At 36.4% G+C, this 21,477-nt stretch overlaps 1 protein-coding gene across 3 annotated transcripts in view; it reads right to left on the bottom strand.

Annotated features, from left to right (window-relative positions):
- SGCZ (sarcoglycan zeta) overlaps positions 1-21,477 on the bottom strand; it is a gene marked incomplete at its 3' end in the record, with an annotated part of 649,851 nt that overhangs the window by 70,590 nt on the left and 557,784 nt on the right. For all 3 annotated transcript variants that reach the window (XM_080660708.1, XM_080660710.1, XM_080660709.1), the window contains one exon: positions 5,950-6,037. In XM_080660708.1, the coding sequence (XP_080516834.1) occupies positions 5,950-6,037 (88 nt within the window). The remainder of the gene's footprint in view (positions 1-5,949; positions 6,038-21,477) is intronic.

The raw sequence follows: 21,477 nt of genomic DNA, 5'->3' as shown, positions 1-21,477 counted from the left end.
ACAGACCCTGGGAAAGGCAAAGGGCCAGTGTGGCCACATCTGTTCTGGCCCATCTGCTGCTCATTCATCAACCCAACTCCCTGAGCACCTCCCTCAGAAGTCCCCAGGGCAGTGAAGGCGAGCAAACTCCTCAGATGCTGAAGAAGCCGGCGTCCGCTCTCCTGCAGAGCCCTGTGCTCTTGTTTGCAGCATTGGTGATTAAGCCTGAAAATGTGAAATATTTACAGAAAACTGGTACTGAATGTAAATGTCAATGTGTTTAATTTCTTGCCCATGGCATTTTTACTTACTGCTATATAGTTAGATGTATTTAAGAATTACTTTGAAGAAGTTTAAAGCATTGAAGAAATAGTGACTAAAGACAGACAAAAAACAAACAAACAAAATGGGGGGGGGGGGAAGCCCTGGCCAGTGTGGCTCAGGAGGTTGGAGCATTGTCTCCAAAGGTGGCCTGTTGGGTGCATATGGACTCCATGTTATTCTCTCACTTCGATGTTACTCTCCCCCTCTGTCTCTCTTTCTTTCCATTCCTGCCTCTCCCTTCCTTGCTTCCCCTCTTTCTCTAAAATCAATAAAGACATATACTCTGGTGATGATTAAAAATTTCAGAGAAAGAAAAGTAAGGAATTGTAGATTGTAACTGAGGTTTTTATATAATTTTATATGCCCTGATTCTTGAAAAATGAAAATGACAATATCAATGATGAGTAAATGATTCTGACAATAACAGCTAGCAATTCTAGGAGTTAATTAATTTTCCCAAATTTATTGAGCACTAAATAAGAAGAATTATGATGAAATACAAGTTCCCATTTGAAGCATAAGATTGTGGCATAAGCACATTTTAAAAGAAAAATTTGAGAACAATGACATTCTAATTATTTAATACCCAATTAGTCTTAATGTTTTACAGGGATAATGATATAGATGTGGCAGCATGGAGTTTATTACTTTTTCAACACAGGACCACATAGCAATCATTCTGGGTGTTTAAATCAACATTGTTTGTGACTGAAATTTAAAGTAAGGATGCTACTAAATAAAAATAATTAAAACCAAAACTATCTTTTCTCAGTAATATTATTCCATGTTCAAGTTTTTAGTTTATCCTCCTTTTATTTTTATTGTCCTGCTATTGACTGATAACAAGACATATGAAAGAAAAAAAAATCTTATTACTTTTTAGCGATTGCTTTATCAAAATTAAATAATACTTTATAATGCAATGTAAGAATAAGCAACATATAATTTAATACCTTACTCAAATTGTCTAAGAGATATTGAAGAGCAATTAATTTGGTGAAATTAACATTTACATTTTTAAACTATTTACAATAGTTTGTCTTTTCTATTATAGATCAATGTAATGTTATTGGGAAATAAAAGATAATTTATCTCCATGGTATTATTGGAAAGGTAATTATATTTTTAGCAAATCCAATTACTACAGAATTAATGATCAGTTTTATGAACAAAGTTTATATCAAAACTACATAATTTACACATGCATTGCCCTAAAAATGATTTATTATTCTGTGTATCACATTAGAGCAGTTTCCTAAGAAAATGTGATGTGTTTCACAAAAATGCATACTTCATATTTTACCCATGTTATTTGACAAAAATGTCCTGAAATATAGAAACTATTATGCTATCAACATATGTTATATGAACATATAACATCTAAAATCACACACCCTTTATGTCACATATAAAAGAGGAACACCCTGCTAACATAGACATTTAACGATTGAAAAGTAGAAATTTTGACCTGGTTAATGATTCTGGTACATGTTTAAGAAAATTCTTGTTTTTTTCTTGAAGGAATCTGACCTCTTAGGATCTTGTATGTTCTTTAATCACTTCTTCAAAACAACCTTAGTCCTCCCTTTAAGCTTTATTCTAAGAAAAATAAATTGTGTAAAGAAATCTTGAGTTCACTCATCTCCTTCTATGAAAAACTGAAATCTTACATGTTATTGGGGGGGTGGGGGTAGTATTCTGGTATTAACATAAATTTAATACAAAGCCTTGAATTTTATAAGCACACAAAATATATTTCAATTGATTTTTTTAAACCCCAAATCTAAAAATGTTGATTTATTTAATTTTGAATATGTCTGAGCTGTCATATGTATAAAATGTTTTCTTTGCATGTATTGAGTTAGAAATGATCTGGTTTCATATTCTCAGAAAGCGTCTGGGTTAGAATGAACACAGTAGGTCTGCTCAGGCCTACCTTCCATTACCCTTGCAAATGTAATCAGCAGGAAGGTAGGCTTGTATGAAAAAAATGAGAAGGGCAGGATACAAGAGGAATGGATATTTGCTTTGCTGACCAATCATATATAGAATTTTGGGAAAATATGACACAGGTAGCTACTGATAAGAGACATTTTATTTTCCCTTAAATAATGGGAATAAAATGCAGAAAAAGAATTCAGTCTATCACACTTTTCTAATGGAAATTGATAGACTTAGGGTAGAAATTAGAATTGTTTTACTTAGAAAATGAAGAATAAATAAATTTATTTTTTATAAATGAGTCCATTTTTGGAAGCATATTTTAAAATATTGCAAAATAGCATCATATTTGTACTATAAATCTTGACTATGCTAAAAAAACTGGAAGAAATTTAAAAAGTAGCAGGAAAAGAAAGTTAAATAGCTACTTTATGACAATACAACTAAAATTAAAGTACTTAAAAATGAATACTGATTGAATACATTGCTTAAATTCATCCTATTATATCTTCAAATTCTACCTAGAAATAAATGTATCCTGATATGATTTAAAATGTTTCCACACATTAGGTACACTTACTGTGATGTGTTTTGTAGTATATCTTTGCAACAGTATTGTAATCCAGTACATATTCCTCAACTACTATCACAGAGATACATTGGATAGAAAATAATCATAAAATTTCTCAAGTAATAGCAATGTATTTATAACTTAAGTGATTACGTAATTACTAGAGGCCTGGTGCATGAAATTTGTGCACGGAGGGGGGAGTCCCCTCAGCCCAGCCTACACCCTCTCCAATCCGGGACCCCTCAGGGGATGTCCCAGGGATAAGCCCTAAAGCGGCAGTCGGACATCCCTCTCAAAATCCGGAATCGCTGGCTCCTAACTGCTCATCTGTCTGCTTGCCTGATTGCCCATAACTGCCCCCCTCTGCCAGCCTGGTCACCCCTAACTGCCCCCCCCCTGCTGGCCTGGTCACCCCTCCCTGCCGCCCCCCCCCCCCCCCGCTGGCCTGGTCACCCCCAACTGACCCATTGCCGGCCTGGTTGCCCCCAAGTGCCCCCCCCCCCCTCGCTGGCCTGGTCGCCCCATGCAGCCTGCTGTTCAATCATTTGGTCGTCCCTCACTAACCCCCTGCTGGCCTGGTCGCCCCACTCAGCCTGCTGTTCAATCATTTAGTCGTCCCTCACTAACCCCCTGCTGGCCTGGTCGCCCCACGCAGCCTGTGTTCAATCATTTGGTCGTCCCTCACTAACCCCCTGCTGGCCTGGTCGCCCCACTCAGCCTGCTGTTCAATCATTTAGTCGTCCCTCACTAACCCCCTGCTGGCCTGGTCGCCCCACGCAGCCTGTGTTCAATCATTTGGTCGTCCCTCACTTACCCCCTGCTGGCCTGGTCGCCCCACGCAGCCTGCTGTTCAGTCATTTGGTCGTCCCTCACTAACCTCCCTGCCAGCCTGGTCACCCCACACAGCCTGTGTTTGGTCATCCCTCTGGTTGTTTCAGTCATGACGGCCCCTGGCTTTTTATATATTAGGATTACAATCACCATCATCAAAATACCAGATTCAAAATACAATTGTCTACCATTTGAGGTACTGAAATTGCCATGATTCTTATAATATTTTTCTAAATAGGTGTCCTTATCTCTGTTTTAGAGATTAAATAACTGAGTCTCCAAGAGATAAATTATTTTTGGGAGTCCCGATAGTTTGACTTCAAATGTGAACACTTAATTCCCTCTATGCTTCCCCTTTTCTACATATTCCTTTGTCCTCTTTAGGTCCATCGAAAAATACAAAGCAACTAAAAGATGGAGGTCACCAACAGCAGACCCCAATGACCAGGATATTAAACAGTTTTTAGTTTAAGCCTCAATGAATTGAGTATATTTCCATCCACAGATACAAGCTGCTCTATTGATAGCTTATTGATTTGCTTCATTTAAAACGAAGCCTAACCTTTCGCCCTCCACCCACCCTTTCTCTGCCTTTTCATTCTTCTCCTTTTCCCCCTCAGTTGACAAATACTGATACTATATTAAAATCAGTTTGAGACAATGGTTGAAAATACAATCATGATACTACCTTTCTTCATATTTCCAGCAGGAAAGCATGCAGCAAAATGCAAATGGCATTTGATTACTCCCTATAATCAAACAGCTGTTTGGCTCTACCAAAAATAGTTATGTAGCTATTGTATTACAGTGGACACTTGCATATGTCTTTTTGTGTTTAATACACATTTAGTTATTTCCACTAAGGACATTTTATTTTTAAAATCAAGACCAGGACATAAAAGAAAGTTTTATCTGTCTAAAGTGTTCTCAACATTAAGAAAATTATGATATGAAAAAAATATGCCAGTTTAAGCCTGTTTCTGCAGTTTCAACATTGTAACAATAATGAGTTGGCAGGTCATTTACACGAGTGTCTGGTGCTTCTGGACCAGTTCTGTATCCAAAGACATATTTCTTTTCTCTAATTTTGAATATATTTACATATGATCCCACTTCCTAATTGATATATTTCTATGTATCACAAAATACTAACCAGTTATAGTAACTAATATATACCTACTGACCAACTCTTACACTTTAAAGATATGTAAAATAAAATTTAATTATTATAAGCAAAATGCAATTATATATTTTGGAAATATATGTTAAGATATAAGTTCCACTTTTGGTTTCATAAAATGAATAGTGTACCAAGAAGTATTTCATATACCTACAAAGGAACTAGAAGGAATCAAACTCATGTTTATAAATCTCACGTTTTAAATGATATTATTTTGTGTAGTATAATTAGAAATATTAGAAACATACATGTGCATTAAAATGATGCTGTACTTATACTTATCAAGTTAAGAATAACTCAGTCCTCAAAATTGTAATTTATCATTTGTAATATACTTTCATACATACACACATAACACACACACAAAATCAATAAGTGGTAGGCAATTTTCCCACAGAATATTATTATATTCTAAAAAAATATTTAAGCAATTTCACATAAATTCAATCTTTGTATTACCTTACATAACTATGACTAACTTTTAATTTGCCTTTCTTCTTACAAAAATTGACTCAAATAATAATGCCATGTATTATGAACCTCTATATTAAAATTATGACAATATGATAAAATATGTATTTTATCATTAACTTATATTTATTACTTCTAAAGCCTATTAGCCTTAAAGTTTAGATGATTCAATATCAAATTTATATGTAATTCATAAATGTTAGATTTATTACATTCAACTATTATGTCACTTTTAATTTATATAAGCTGATAATAATATTTATTCGTAAATTATTTGCCTAAAATAAAGGATGCATAGACCACATAATGTTATATCTTACATGTTTGTTCAAGCCTACTTACTATAATTGAGCACACACTAGGGATATATTTGGCAAGAAAAATTGTGCAGATTATAATTCAAGAGTAATAACAGCAAAATATATATAATTCAGCCCCATAATAACACATTGACAAGAGGAATAACTACCAGACAGAGGAAACCATGGCTAGCCTCATGACAAATCAAATCATGTGCAAGATCATTGGGCTGTATGGGATGTCTAGTTATATATTAGAGAAATAATATACTTTTGCTTTTCCCAATTTCAACAACCACAAGAGTTTTAAATGGAGTAAGATGGTAGAAGCAATTTTACCCCCAAAGACTCACCTACTGTCAGCTGTCCAGTTAACTGCCCCATGTGATTTCTTGCATTCACTGTTACATTCCTGTCAGACTGTAAGACCAGTGGACTATCCTGGGAAACATGTATAAAATAAAGAAATCAAATAAAAAATAGAAATATAGTCATAACTTAATATATAAAATTATACTCTGTTTGGGTATTATCAAAATTCTATTTTGCTTATTTTAACATCCCAAACATTGGTTGAACAATATAAAAAATATGGGTGCTTCTTAACCTACTGTACAGAATAGGAATGTTTCTACATTGGTAAATGGGCATTAACTGTTGGGTGCAAGCATTTCCCACTTTACTGGTTATTGTATGCATCATAGGCATTCTAGTCTCTCTCCTACTCCCCTCCCAGGGGCCTGCTTTTGGAGATATTCTAGACCTTATCCAACTGAGAAAGTCTCTTTTTAAGCTGAACTTGCAATTTACAGATCTCAGCTTAAATGTTATCTCCTCTAAATTGCTTCCCCTGAAAACTGTAACTATAGATTCATTCAATTCCCAAATTCCCACTCTTCACTTATTTTGTTCAAAGTACTTATCATAAGATGAATTTATTTTGCTCATTTATGGGTTTACTGGATTTTTTACTTGTTTCTGTCATGAGAGAAACCATCGATGGCACAGGGACCATGGCTATCATGTGCACACAACTACATCCCCACTACTTAACATACCGCTTAAGGAAAGCATTTACTAAGTGCTTACTGAATGGATAAATACATCTTCATGACAAATATTTAACCATCTACCCCATGTACAAATTATTTGTAAATCACAGAATGATTTAAGTAAGGAGGTATACAGAACATAAGGTGTTTGCCTGTAAATTCTCCTTTAGTATACATAACCTTGGTTGATGTTTCCTTCTATCACTGGCCTAGTACTTAACAGTAAAATAATTTATGGAAGGACATTATCATTGCCTAAGAAACTAGTATATGAGGCTTTTACTACCACCTGTCTCAGACAATTAACTTACAACTGACCACATTATCATTTGTATGATCTAAAACGTAAGCAGGGTGATTATTTACAAGCTGTCCATTCATTCATTCAACCAATATTTGCTGTCTCACTCTGTGTGACAATGAAAATATCTCCCAACAGTATCTTCACAATCAAGATGGTGTGTCACTTCCATGTCAATGTAAATATACAGGTACTTTCATATGCAAGCCATATAAAAACTCTTTCTAGATTAGGATTTGGAATCTGTGATTTGGATATACATAGAAAGACTATAGTCGTTTTTTTCTAAAGCTGTTTTGTGCCCTTTTTGGCGAGATACAAAGCACTGAGCAAACACAAGCACACACACAAACTTTCTCTTAAAAGTGTGCTTCGCTAATATATCTAAACTAAGACTTGATTTTTAAAAATAATTTTCCACATTTTGAAGATAATATATATTTTGCAAAGTGAGGCATAGTTGTACAAAAACCACCATAATAAAATTTCATCCCCTTCCTGTCTCTCATCACAACTTATTTCTTTTTGCAAATCGTGTTACTTTTGAAATTTAAAAAATCTTATCTTGCTCTAGCCAGTTTAGCCTGTGGACCTAAGGGCCCAGGGTTCCACTCCAGTCAAGATCATGTGCCTTGGTTGCAGGATCCTTCCTGGCCCCGGCCCTAGTCAAGTGTATGCAGGAGGTAACCAATCAATGTGTTTCTCTCACATCAGTATTTCTCTCTGTCTTTCCCTCTCTTCCAATCTTTCTAAAAATCAATGGAAAATAACCTCGGGTGAGGATTAAAAAAATATCTGATCTATTTCCATAGATATTTCTATGCTTTCAGGTATTCATCTTTGAAGATATCTGAAGTATTTTAAATTAATTTGATCATTTGTTTCAAGAAATATATTCAAATTCTTTTTACAATATAGATTGAGACTGAGGACTTTTTTGCAAAGAATTATTTCCAGTAAGGATAATGCACAAAGAAAAAGCTCATAAAAGCACAAAAAGTATTTCATTTTATGTTGGCAAAATAAATACATGTTACCTATATATCTTTTAAAAAAGCTTTGAATTAAATAACATTAACTTGAATGTTAGAACAGCAGAGCCTATAAAGCACCTTGCTGTTCAAAATATAAAAATTTTGGTAGAATTTTCATTCACATTTTTCAATATTTTATGATGTAACAAGTATGGCTGTAGTTAAGATATTTTAAAATCAATGACACTATATGCTTTCATTTGCATTATTAAACCTAAATTTCTGTGAACTGTAGCATTTTTTTAAAAAAAGTATGACCATTTTAAAATATAATTTAAGGACTATGATTAAAATAGCAATCTTTTTACTGATTGAAAATATAAACACACAATCATTGTTTAATAGCATGCTATTCAGCTTCCAAGTGTTTGGATTTTTTTATTGTTTTTATTGTAGTTTATTTCTAATATTATGCCATTATGGTCTGAGAAGATGCTTGATATGATTTCAGTCATCTTGAATTTGGGGAGACTTTGCTTGTGACCCAATATGTAGTCTATTTTTGAAAATGTCCCATGTGCACTTGAGAAGAATGTATATTCTGTGGCTTTGGGGTGAATTGTTCTGAAGATGTCAATTTAAGTCTATCTGATCTAGTGAGTCATTGAGGATTGCTGTTTCTTTGCTGATTTTTTGTCTAGAGGATTTATCCAGTGATGTCAGTGGTATATTCAAGTCCCCTACTATGCCTGTATTATTGTTGATCTTTCCCTTGATATCTTCCAGGAGTTTTTTTTATGTATTTGGGTGCTCCTGCATTGGGTGCATATATGTTTATCAGGGTTATATCTTCTTGTTGTATCAATCCCTTTAGTATTATGAAGTGGCCTTCCTTATCTCTTGTTATGGCCTTCACTTTGAGGTCTATTTTGTCAGATATAAGTATTGCTACCCCAGCTTTATTTTTCATTTCCATTTGCCTGAAAGATATTTTTCCATCCCTTCAGTTTCAGTCCCTTGTTCTCAGGTGGGTCTCTTGTAGACAGCATATATAGGGGTCATGTTTTTTTTTTTAATCCATCCAGCCATTTGATGTCTTTTGATTGGAGCATTTAGTCCATTTACATTTAAAGTTATTATTGATAGATACTTGTTTGTAGCCATTTTTATTTTTTTGTGCCTGTGTTCCTTCTTACCTTTCTATTTCTTCTTTTTTACACCAGTTCCTTTAGCATTTCTTGCATTGCTGGCTTGGCAGTGATAAACTCCCTTAGCCTTTTTTTGTTTGTGAAGCTCCTTATTTTCCCTTCAATTTTGAATGATAGCCTTGCTGGATAGAGTATTCTTGGATTCAGTCCCTTGCTTTGCATCACTTTGTAAATTTCCTTCCATTCTTTTCTGGCCTGATGTGTTTCTGTTGAGAAATCATTTGACAATCTAATGGGAGATCCCTTGTACATAACTTTCTGTCTCTCTCTTGCAGCCTTTAAGATTCTCTCTGTCTTGAACATTTGCCATCATAATTATGATATGTCTTGGTGTGGGTCTTTTCATTTCATCTTGTTGGGTTACAAAAGAGATCAAAGAAGAAATTAAAAACATCCGGAAAACTAATGACAATAAAAACACAACAATCCAAAATCTATGGGACTCAATGAAAGCAGTCCTGAGAGGGAAGTTTATAGCTCTACAGGCTTAACTAAAAATACAAGAAAAAATAGTAGTAAATCACTTAACTCTACAACTTAAGGAATTAGAAATAGAGCAACAAGCAAAGCCCAGAGTGAGCAGAAGGAAAGAGATAATAAAGATCAGAGCAGAAATAAATGACATACACACACACACACACACACACACACACACACACACAAATACAAAAGATCAATGAAACCAAGAGCTGGTTCTTTGAAAGGATAAGCAAGATTAATGAACCTCTAGCCAGGCTCACCAAGAAGCAAAGAGAGAGGACTCAAATAAACAAAATCAGAATTGAAAGAGGAGAAATAACAATAGACTCCACAGAAATAAAAAGGATTGTTAAAAAATACTATGAATAGCTATATTCCAACAAACTAGACAATATGGAGGAAATGGACATATTCCTAGAAAAATATAACCTTCCAAAACTCAATCAGTAAGAATCTAAAAATCTCAATAGTCTGATAACTATGGAAGAAATTGAAGCAATCATGAAAAAGCTTCCAGCAAACAAAAGCCAGGGACAGACAGATTCACAGGGGAGGTTTTACCAAAGATTCAAGAAAGAACTAAAACCCATCCTTCTCAGACTATTCCAAAAAATTATAGAGGAAGAACACTTCCAAGCTCATTCTATGAAGCCAGCATCACCCTAATACCAAAACCAGATAAAGACAACACAATGAAAGAGAATTATAGGCCAATATCCCTCATAGACACCAAAATCCTCAACAAAATTCTAGCAAATCAGATCCAGCACTACATCAGAAAGATCATACACCATGACCAAGTAGGATTTATCCCAGGAACGCAAGGATGGTACAATATCTGCAAATCAATAAACGTGATACATCACATAAACAAATTGAGAGATAAAAATCACATAGTCATATCAATTGATGCAGAAAAAGCATTTGACAAAAATCCAACATCCTTTCTTGATAAACATTCTCAGCAAGGTGGGAATAGAAGGATCATACCTCAAAATAATAAAAGCCATATATGACAAACCCACAGCCAGCATCACACTCAATGGGCAAAACCTAAAACCATTTCCCCTAAGAACAGCAACAAGACAGGGATGCCTACTCTCAACACTCCTGTTCGACATAATACTGGAAGTACTAGCCATTGTGATTAGATAAGAAGAAGAAATAAAAGGCATCCAAATTGGAAAAGAAGAAGTAAAACTGTCCTTATTCTCAGATAACATGATAGAAAACCCTAAAGCCTCCATAAAAAAATTATTAGACTTAATAAATGAATTCGGCAATGTAGCAGGATACAAAATTAATGCCAAGACATCTATGGCATTTATATACACCAATAGTGAACTTATAGAAAGAGAGACTAAAAAGTAAATCCCATTTACCATTGCACCAAAAGAATTAAGATACCTAGGAATAAACTTAACTAAGGAGGTAAAAGGCCTATATGTGGAAAACTACAGGACACTGAAAAAAGAGATAGAGGAAGACATAAACAGATGGAAAAAAATACTGTGTTCATGGATTGGTAGAATCAACATCATTAAAATGTCCAAATTACCAAAGCAATCTATAGATTCAATGCACTCTCCATTAAAATACCAATGGCATATTTCACAGACCTAGAATGAACTTTCCAAAAATTCATCTGGAATAAAAAAAGACCCCGAATAGCCGCAGAAATCCTGAGAAAGAAGAACAAAGTAGGTGGGATCTCAATACCAGATATCAAGCTGTATCACAAAGCCACTGTTCTCAAAACAGCCTGGTACTGGCACAAGAACAGACATATAGACCAATGAAATAGAATAGAGAAACCAGAAATTGACCCAAACCACTATGCTCAATTAATATTTGACAAAGGAGGCATGAACATACAATGGAGTCAAGACAGTATCTTCAATAAATGGTGTTGGGAAAACTGGACAGACACATGCAAAAAATGAAACTAGACCACCAACTTACACCATACACAAAAATAAACTCAAAATGGATAAAAGACTTAAATATAAGACAGGAAACCATAAAAATACTAGAGGAATCCACAGGCAGCAAAATCTCAGACATATGCTGAAGCAATTTCTTCACTGATACTGCTCCTAGGGCAATGGAAACTAAAGAGAAAATAAACAAATGGGATTATATCAAAATAAAAAGCTTTTGCACAGCAAAGGAAACCATCAACAAAACAACAAGAAAGCCCACTGCATGGGAGAACATATTTGCCAATGTTATCACTGATAAGGGTTTAATCTCCAACATTTACAGGGAACTCATACAAAGTTAACAAAAGGAAAATAAACAGCCCAATCAAAAAATGGGCAACTGACCTAAATAGATACTTTTTGAAAGAAGACAGAAGAAAGGCCAAGAGACACATGAAAACATGCTCAAAGTCACTAATTATCAGAGAGAGGCAAATCCAAACGACAATGCGGTACCATCTCACACCTGTCAGAATGGCTATCATCAACAAATCAACAAACAACAAGTGCTGGCGAGGATGCAGAGAAAAAGGAACCCTTGTGCACTGCTGGTGGGAATGCAGACTGGTGCAGCCACTGTGGAGCACAGTATGGAGTTTCCTCAATAAACTAAAAATGGAGCTCCCATTTGACCCAGTATTGACACTTCTAAGAATATATCCCAAGAAACTAGAAACACCGATCAGAAAGGATATATGCACCCCTATGTTCATAGCAGCACAATTCACCATAGCTAAGATTTGGAAACAGCCTAAGTGCCCATCAGCAGATGAGTGGATTAAAAAACTGTGGTACATCTACACAATGGAATACTACGCTGCTATAAAAAAGAAGGAATTCTTACCATTTGCAACAGCATGGATGGAACTGGAGAGCATTATGCTAAGTGAAATAAGTCAGAGAAAGATAAATATCACATGACCTCACTCATTTGTGGAATATAATGAACAACATAAACTGATGAACAAAAACAGATCCAGAGACAGAGAAGCATCAATCAGACCGTCAAACCTCAGAGGGAAGGTAGGGGAGGGTGGGGGTAAGGGGAAGAGATTAACCAAAGACTTATATGCATGCATATAAGCCTAACCAATGGACACAGACAACAGAGGGGTGAGGGCATGAGTCAGGGGGGTCAATGGGGGGATAAGGACACATATGTAATACCTTAATCAATAAAGAAATTAATACACACACACACACACACACACACACACAGCTAGCTATCAGAGGTAATGAACAATCCTCTATACTATATTCATGTGGACATCAAAATATTACTATGTTACACCGGTATGGTAAAATGTGATTAGGTGAACTGAATCAAAACCAAGTAACTATTTTTGGTAAATGAAATATAATGCATGTAAGAACATCATTTTCATTGACAAATCACACCATCATTTCTGCATTATAGATAAGCACAGAAACATTTTGAGGGGTTAAAACCAAGGGCTATTTATCTTAGGTCCAACGCATAACTTTTTACACAATATCCCCTCAGTACCAATTTAAAAATATGTATGTGATAAAAATGTCTATGGTAAAAATGATACCAACTCTTTCAATCATCTAAAGAGGATACAATCCTAAACTATTTATAAATATGATAACAAAGCCATTTTAAGTGAAAATCAGTACCAAGAAACTACCTCTTTCCAAAAAAGATTGACATTTAAGAAGGTTCTATATTGTCTTTGCATTCTTTTCTCCAAAGTTCTCTACATAAGAAAGTCACTTCTACTAACAGATCATAGCTTTCCACTCTGTTCTTTATATTCTCTCTTCATGCTCCTTTATATTGCAATTTTGTGTTCCAACACCTGGAAAGCCAGTCTAGTTTCAGATATTAAAATAGAGATAACAGTACTCCCTTCTAGCTTATTTTTGCTGGGAACATAATGGGGAGAAAATTATTTGGTGGTATTATCTCGTGGAGTAGGAATAAACATAGTAAGGATGAACAGGTGACGTCTTAGTCTGCACAATGCACTAGTATAAATACCTTTATTTTCTTTGGAGGAAGAAAAACGTCATGCTTAGATTCAAGTATCTTTCCACCAAAACTAGGATATCCTCTATTAACAGGTATTTCAGTTCTCTGGAGCTGACCTGCATCTTGGCTATAACTACAGGAAACATATTTATGCTCTTTATGCTTCTTATGCTACTCTTGAGACAAAGCCAGTAGAAGGTAAAGTAGGTCCTTGGGTTACGTTGGAGATCCATTCCTACGGCATGATATAACGTGATTTTTGCAGTAAGTCGAACCACTTACATAAGCACGTACGTCACTCACATAGAGCACATACACAGCAGTAATGAAGTGAAACAGTAAAAAAAAAATTAGAAGAAAGATAACAATTCCTGACCTTTACTTGTGGTAAATAAATAATAAAAAACATAAAGCACATATGTACATATGCCAAAATGACAGAACTTTTTTTTTTTTAATAAATAAATGGGAGATTGTGATGTACATCGAGTTCGACATAACCCAAGGACTGCCTGTACAGGGAGAAAAGCAATGGCAGCACTAACTGGGCCTGAGAACCCTGCTTACATTCCCTTCAAGCACACGTTGTTTAGCTGAGGATCTGGCTAATGGTTATCCTATATAATAAAAGCCTAATCCTACATAATAAAAGCCCAATATGCTAAGTGTCCAGTTGTCTGGTCATCCGTTCAACCACTCAAAGTGTAATATGCTAATGACCGGACAACCGGATAACTGGACGCTTAGCATATGATGTGCACTGACCACCAGGGGGCAGATTCTCTGACTGGTAGGTTAGCTTCCTCTGGGGTCTGGCCAATTGGGACTGAGCGAGTTGGGCTGGACATGCCCTGGACCCCTCCTGTGGTCCCTCCCTGGCTGGCCAACCTCCTGTGTCCCTCCCCAGCCCCGATTGTGCACTGGTGGGTTCCCTCAGCCTGGCCTGCGCCCTCTTGCAATCTGGGACCCCTTGGGGGATGTCAGAGAGCCAGTTTTGGCCTGATCATGCAGGCCAGGCTGAGGGACCCCATTGGTGCAAGAATTCATGCACCGGGCCTCTAGTAGAAAAATAATGCAAAATGTTCTTCTCATTGCAATGCCTTTGTGACAGGCTGTGCAATTGAGGAAGGGGGAAAATGATTCTTTTCTTTGTATTTTATTGAGCTCACCTTTGTTTATCATAAATACTTACTGAGTACTTATGATGTGCCCAGCTCTTTGCTCGTCAGTGTGTGTAAAACGGTAACAGAAAGAGACACACTTTCTTCTCTTACAGACTTCATAATCTACTAAGGCACACAGACAATAAACCAAGTAAATAAAAAGTAGGACAAAACAGAGAATGTTACACACACAAGCTGCTGTGATAGACATTTCTCTAAAAAAGTATGTTGTGGCTCTAGCTGGTTTGGCTCAGTGGATAGAGTGTCAGCCTGCGGACTGAAGGGTCCCAGTTTCGATTCCAGTCAAGGGCATGTACCTTGGTTGCGGGCACATCCCCAGTAGGGGGTGTGCAGGAGGCAGCTGATCGATGTTTCTCTCTCATCAATGTTTCTAACTTTCTATCCCTCTTCCTTCCTGTCTGTAAAAATCAATAAAATATATTTAAAAAAAAAGTATGTTGTGCTGATGAGAAGATGTTGTGTAGATATGTGTATAAGGTGTTGCATGTATATAGGCACTTCAGATTCCTATATTCATTCTCTCAAGACTAACTATTAAATTGTAGTAGAAATAGCAGTAGAAACAGGAGCTAGGATGTGCTGGTACTTAATCAGTGCTAGATCCTGCTCTAAATACTTTACATCTATGAGCGCGAAGTAAAATTGCCCATGAAAAAAATGAAGAAAGTGGTTGTAAGACAGGCAGTGAACCCTGACTGATTTCTAACAGTGAGTCTACCAAACGCTGACTGCTTGACTCAGCAATTCACAGAACGTCTCTGTGCCATCCTTTCTTTATCCGTAAACAGGGTAATAATACATGATTTGTGGGGTTTCTAAGGAATTAATGATATAATATATACAAAATGATCAGAGGAGGGCCTCACTTTGCTAGGGCCACTATCAGTGTTTGCTTTAATTATTTATTCCGCACGGCATTCCAGTACTCTACTAATGACAGTGCTAGCTACCATCCGCTGTGCTTCACCATGAAGACACTGCAGCAAAGAGTACAAGTCAGCTGCTCTAAATCGCACAGCTAATCAATAACAGAGGCTGTAGTCAAACCCGGCAGTCTGGATCTAGAATCTCCCCTGTCAAGCACAGTAAGCTATTGTCTCACTGGTTGGTGATTAATTTCTGGGCTTTCTAAAATGACAAACCAAACTCTTAAAATAAATTCAAAATAATGGGACAAATATAATTTAAACCTGCTTTAAACATCCCAATCTCTGAAATATCTGATACATACACTGCCTGAGAGGTAAGACCTGGCCTCCACAGTAGCATCATCCAAGTTTCAGTAGGTCTGGTTCATTGTGTTTGCCCAGGTTGGAGAGGAAGGGGATACTCCTGACGATGCCCCCCACACACACATTTTAGAACACATCACCTACGAGGGCCTCCCTAATTGCTATCCTCAAACATAACTTGAATTAATGATACATGTTGTTCAGTGTAGATACGTTTGATGTCATTTCTGGAATTTATCAGATTTTACCTGAGTTTTACAAGATACGTTTTCTAATTAATCCTCAATGACAGAAATTATACGATTTTGCAATAACTCACATTATCTCCAAACTTTCTGTCTTCCTTTTCCTCAATATCCAATCAGCTATGTCAGAAATGTTTTTTAAATACACCTTTTCCTGTGATCCCTCCTGTAACAGACTGGTAACTCACATCACGATAATCACTTCTTGCTTAAATTGATTTTTTTCATATCCACTGTTAGGTTTAAAAATAGCCTATCTAATAAAGATGGAATATGCAAATTGACCATCACACTATCACAAAGATGGCAGCACCCATAGCCACAAGATGGCGGCACCCAGTGCCCTTAGCCCCACTGGAGTCCCCCAGCCCTTTCAGTCCATCTGGGGAGAGTGGCAGGCTCTCAGTGTGGCTGGACCTGCCCTCAGGTGGGTCTGGCTGCTCCTTGTGCCTGCTGCTGGAGTCCCACAGTCCTTTCAGCCCAGTGGAGGGGCAGCAGGCACATGGTGTGGCCGGACCCACCCTCAGCCCCTAGCCGCCCTCAGCCCCCTAGCCGCCCTCAGCCCCCTAGCCACCCAGGGCTGGCCCGAGGCACAGGCAAGCATTGGATGTCGGCTGCCCAGCTGCCCAGGGTGGGCCCGAGGTGCAAGCAAGCCTCAGATGGTGGCTGCCCAGGGCCACCCGAGGCTCAGGTAACCAGGGCCGGCCGAGGCTTGTGCTGCCGGCAGTGGCAGCAGCAGAGGTGTGATGGGGGTGTCACCTTCCCCTGATCGTCTGGTCACCTCCTGCCTCTGAGGGCTCCCAGACTGTGAGAGGGGGCAGGCCAGGCTAAGGGACCGCCCCCCCCCCTCCAGTGCATGAATTTTCATGCACTGGGCCTCTAGTTTTTAAATAAGAAATCGTTGACATAGTTAAATTAAAGCAAAACAAAATAAAACATGTATTGATTCCTCATTCCCAGTATGAAAAAAATTTACATTCTTAACTTATAAAGTACTTTATGATATGCTCCAATTGTACTTTTGTAGCTCTATTTCACACCCTTCACCATGCAAGAACTACCCACATTTCCATTTTTCTGAAAATATGCCACTGCTGTGTATTCTCATCTTCTGTTCCCTGTGCCTGAAATTCTTATCCACTTCTCCAAACTGGCAAAACGGTAGCTGTTTTGAAGTCTCAGGTGACAGTTATGTCCTCCGTGGAGCTTTCCTGCCCCTCCTGAGTTAAAATGCACCTCCCCCTCTCCAGCCCCTCAGCTGGGGTTGATGACAGTACTTGTCACAGGACCTTTCGCCTTGCTTCATGTTGATCACTCCTTTGTTTATATCCTCCATTTCACTGGATGTCCCAACAGCAGACTTTTGAAAGTATAGTTCGCATCATGCTTGGTACCTACGTCATGTTCAGTAAATGCCTGTTGAGGGAATGAACTGATCCTTACACAGTTATGATGCACTCAGGCTGCGTGTGCTCACTTGGGTGTGTGTTTCGATCACACAGAACTTACCTTGCTACTATTTTTTTTTTTTTTTTACCTAGAGCAAGATTTTTTTAAAAGACATTTAAGTGGAACAAGTCATATCACATTATGATTTGATTTATATTCATCATCTTTTGCTGCTCAAGGCAGACACCACCTTCCTTTTCTTAAGTATTCAAACCACTCAAGAAGCTGCAAAACAGGTAATTTTTAAAATTTTTTGATTAATAAAACAATTAATTGAAATTGTTTCCTTCAGAATGCAAATTATTCAATTGCTGAAATACATATTTTAAAGGCATCAGTGTTGGTCATGAAAAGGAATATATCAATAGCTGTTAGACTGACTTCCCCGAATTATCGGTGTTCAGATGTTAACTTGAATGTGAAGTAGTGCAGGAGAAAGAGCATTTATTCATCAGTGAACTTTTCTCTATTTCTATTCCCAACATGTTTTCTGAGAATTTCCTCACTGTGGTTCATTTTCTGTTATGAATTATCTAGTCACGGAAGTCACTGATAGGAATATATTCTGAGGATGTTCTGACTCCCGATTGGTCTCTGTCTCTGCCCTGACTCTTTCAGGCGATGTAGTGAACACAGCAGTCTAGGCATCCTCCTGAGGCCCTGCTCATCCCAATTACTACCCATGAGTGAGCCTGCAGAATAAACCGTAACCAATTACGTTTCTTTTCCCCTTTACTTCCTGAAGTAAAAATTGAAGCAGAAGGATAAAAACTATTTAAGGAGTTTTATTTCTTTTCTGATCCTGCTCTACTTTTGTTCTAATTTTTTTCCAGTCTAGCCTTCCTTGTTATTCTTGTTTATATCTTGCTATATTTTTGTTATTTTGACTATAGTTTCTAGAATAAGTAAGGTGTAAATAGGAAAAATAATGTACAATAGTATAAATTATGTTAATATGCATATGCACATATTCAACATGACACAATGATATTGTGGTCATTTAAGTTGACACCAAATGCTGAAAGTCTAAATATGAATACAGATAGATAGTTATAAAGTTATGTAGCTACACCTACTTAGCAATTTAAGATCAATAAAAGAATAATTTGCTTCAATATCTTTTAAACAATGAAGTGACAAGAGAATCTGTTGAAATTAGAATTTTGCAGATATTTTGGTTGAAGCTATGCTTTTTACTATAAAACAACCAACATAGTAATGTGCTTTTCAAAATAAATACCATCCATTACTAGATCTCTTTAGATTTTTAGAAAGATTATAGCCTACCAGAGAATATAAATATTAAATAATCATTGGCATATCTTAAGATAATTTAAATAAATATTTTCTCCACATATAAAGTTTACAATGGAAATAATTAAAAAGCAGGTGTGTCCTTGTGAGAAAGAAGATAAAAATTCTTTTCTTTCAATTCATAGTTTCTCCGGACACCAAAATTACACTATTAATCACTAGTCTGGAATATTTTATTGAAAATATGGAGCAGTGCATTAGTCCTCTGTACGCATGTCCAATACACCCCTGATCTGGGAATCCTCTGATTCTGCATTAGAAAAAAGTGAAAATCACTTATCTCTGAAGAGATAATTTGGAACCTTAGAGTAGCTCCAGAAATCCACTTGACATTTTGAATGAGCCAAGTTAACAGGTTATAGGTTAGCACTAGACTCATAGGTTATAAGTACAGTAAATTAATGGACAAAGTAAACAAATGTAACAGAAGATTTACTTCTCCTAAAAAAATTAAGTGCTAACATTATATAAACTAATAAACCTCACATTCAAAATTCATCTACATGTTGTGATAGTGAACTCTTATAGAGTGCATTCAATATAACATGATAATATATAAATGTCACTGGGTTAATGTGATAGTCTTATGATCAGTTTATCTGCAAGTGGGGAAAACAGGCACTAATTAAGCTATAGTTTGAACATCTTAAGAAATTTCAGAAAAACTTTTATGACTTTCCAGTGTGAGAATTATGTGCAGCTTGGTAGAAATAAATGAGAAGTAGGTCAGTTTATAGAAATCATTGCAACATGGCCTTGCCATCTTCATGCTAGTAACCTAACTTCTAAAAATCAATAGACATCCTAAATAATGTAGCATAATGCAAAGGCAGAGAGCTTTTAACCTTACAAAATATTCAATAAGCAGCTTAACCGTCATCATGACATATACTTGGCTGCCACTTTGTGTTTGATTCCAGAGGATGCTAAAACTACCTCCTACACTTGAGCCATTAATCTTATGAAAATACATTTAGCCTATGCAGCCTCCAGTATATGGGTTTGAAATACTATTTTTACAATGCAAATGTAATTATCAATTTGTCATAGCCTGTTCCAGTCATATTTTATATAAAATATTTACTGGATTTATTAATAAGGAAACATGAATAGAAGTGACTCCGGAGAAACATTGAAGAAAAAGGCAAATTATGTTCCTCTTGAAAACAAAAACACATTTTTGCAAGATGAAATTATTTCACTAAATTTTTAAGCAATTAGAAATTATGCCCAAGCACAATTATATTGCCTTGCTTCTCTTTAACTCATAGGCAACTGAGGTGCTACCTGAAACTAGCAGAATGGGACAGTAAAATTTTTTAAAAAGAAGGCCCTTCTCTAAACACCTAGTTCAATAAAGGCAAATAAATATTTTGTTTTTTTAATGAAGACCTATAATAAATTTACTTCCTTAAGAAGTTTTACTGAACATACTATTTTATTAACCTCTGTAGAACAATGCAAAACTAATTTGTTCATTAGGATCAATGTTACATATAAACTGACTAGTTGAGCTAACTCAATGTTTGTTATTCTTAAATTTACATGTCAATATATTGACCAAAGTGTAATGCTGAGAATCTACCAATTTAAAGCTGGAAAAGAAATGATAAAACCATTTTAAAGGTGTGTATTCACTTTGGGCTAGAGTAATGGTCTCCAAAAATTGTCTATTAAAGTATTGTTTTGCGAGGGGTACAGGCTCTCTCTTTAGGGTGAAAAAGAATCTATTAAAAGTCAACTGAGAATTTTAAGACCATCAGGGGATCTAAACTCAGAAGAAAACAAAAACCAGTGTAAAAAAATTGCTGATTTTTCAAGATAAAAATATTCCTAAAAGATTTGGTATTGTTAAACACATTTATATATATAAAAGCCTAATATGTAAAGTGTCCCCTCGGGAGTTCGACCAACTGGGAGTTCGATCTCTTGCTATAATGTGCGCTGACCACCAGGGGGTGACACAAAACTAAGGGAAGCCCCAGCCAGCATCCAGCAGCTAGGGAAGGGAGGCCCCGGCCAGCAGCCAGCAGCCGCTAGGGACCTTACCCATGCACGAATTCCATGCACTGGGCCTCTAGTGGAAGAATAAATAGGAATGTGACCTATTTTTGCCCTAAGAAATTTAAACATGACAAATGAGACACTCATAGAAAGGACAGGCTATAGTTTTTGAGATAATTTAATCTGTGACTGCATTAATCCTTGGATGATCATGTAGTTATCAATTAGTAAAAAACTGCACTAAATGCCACTAAATAAACCTTGTATTGAATAAACTTTAATTTTGTTGATAAAATCATTAGTAATTTAAAAAATATAGTAACAGGTTAAAAATTAAGAACTCATGGATAAGCTCCAATGTTATAAAATGACATATGGTTTAATAGGTAAACTGTTCTTGGCCTCCCAACTGTTTCTGTTGCCCTACGTCAACTGATCAGCACTGCCCAGGAGAACTATC

The sequence above is a fragment of the Plecotus auritus genome (assembly GCF_963455305.1).
Source record: "Plecotus auritus genome assembly, chromosome: 3".
NCBI lineage: Eukaryota > Metazoa > Chordata > Mammalia > Chiroptera > Vespertilionidae > Plecotus > Plecotus auritus.
Note: the sequence above shows the minus strand (reverse complement) of the source record. Positions and strands in the feature narration are given on the sequence as shown.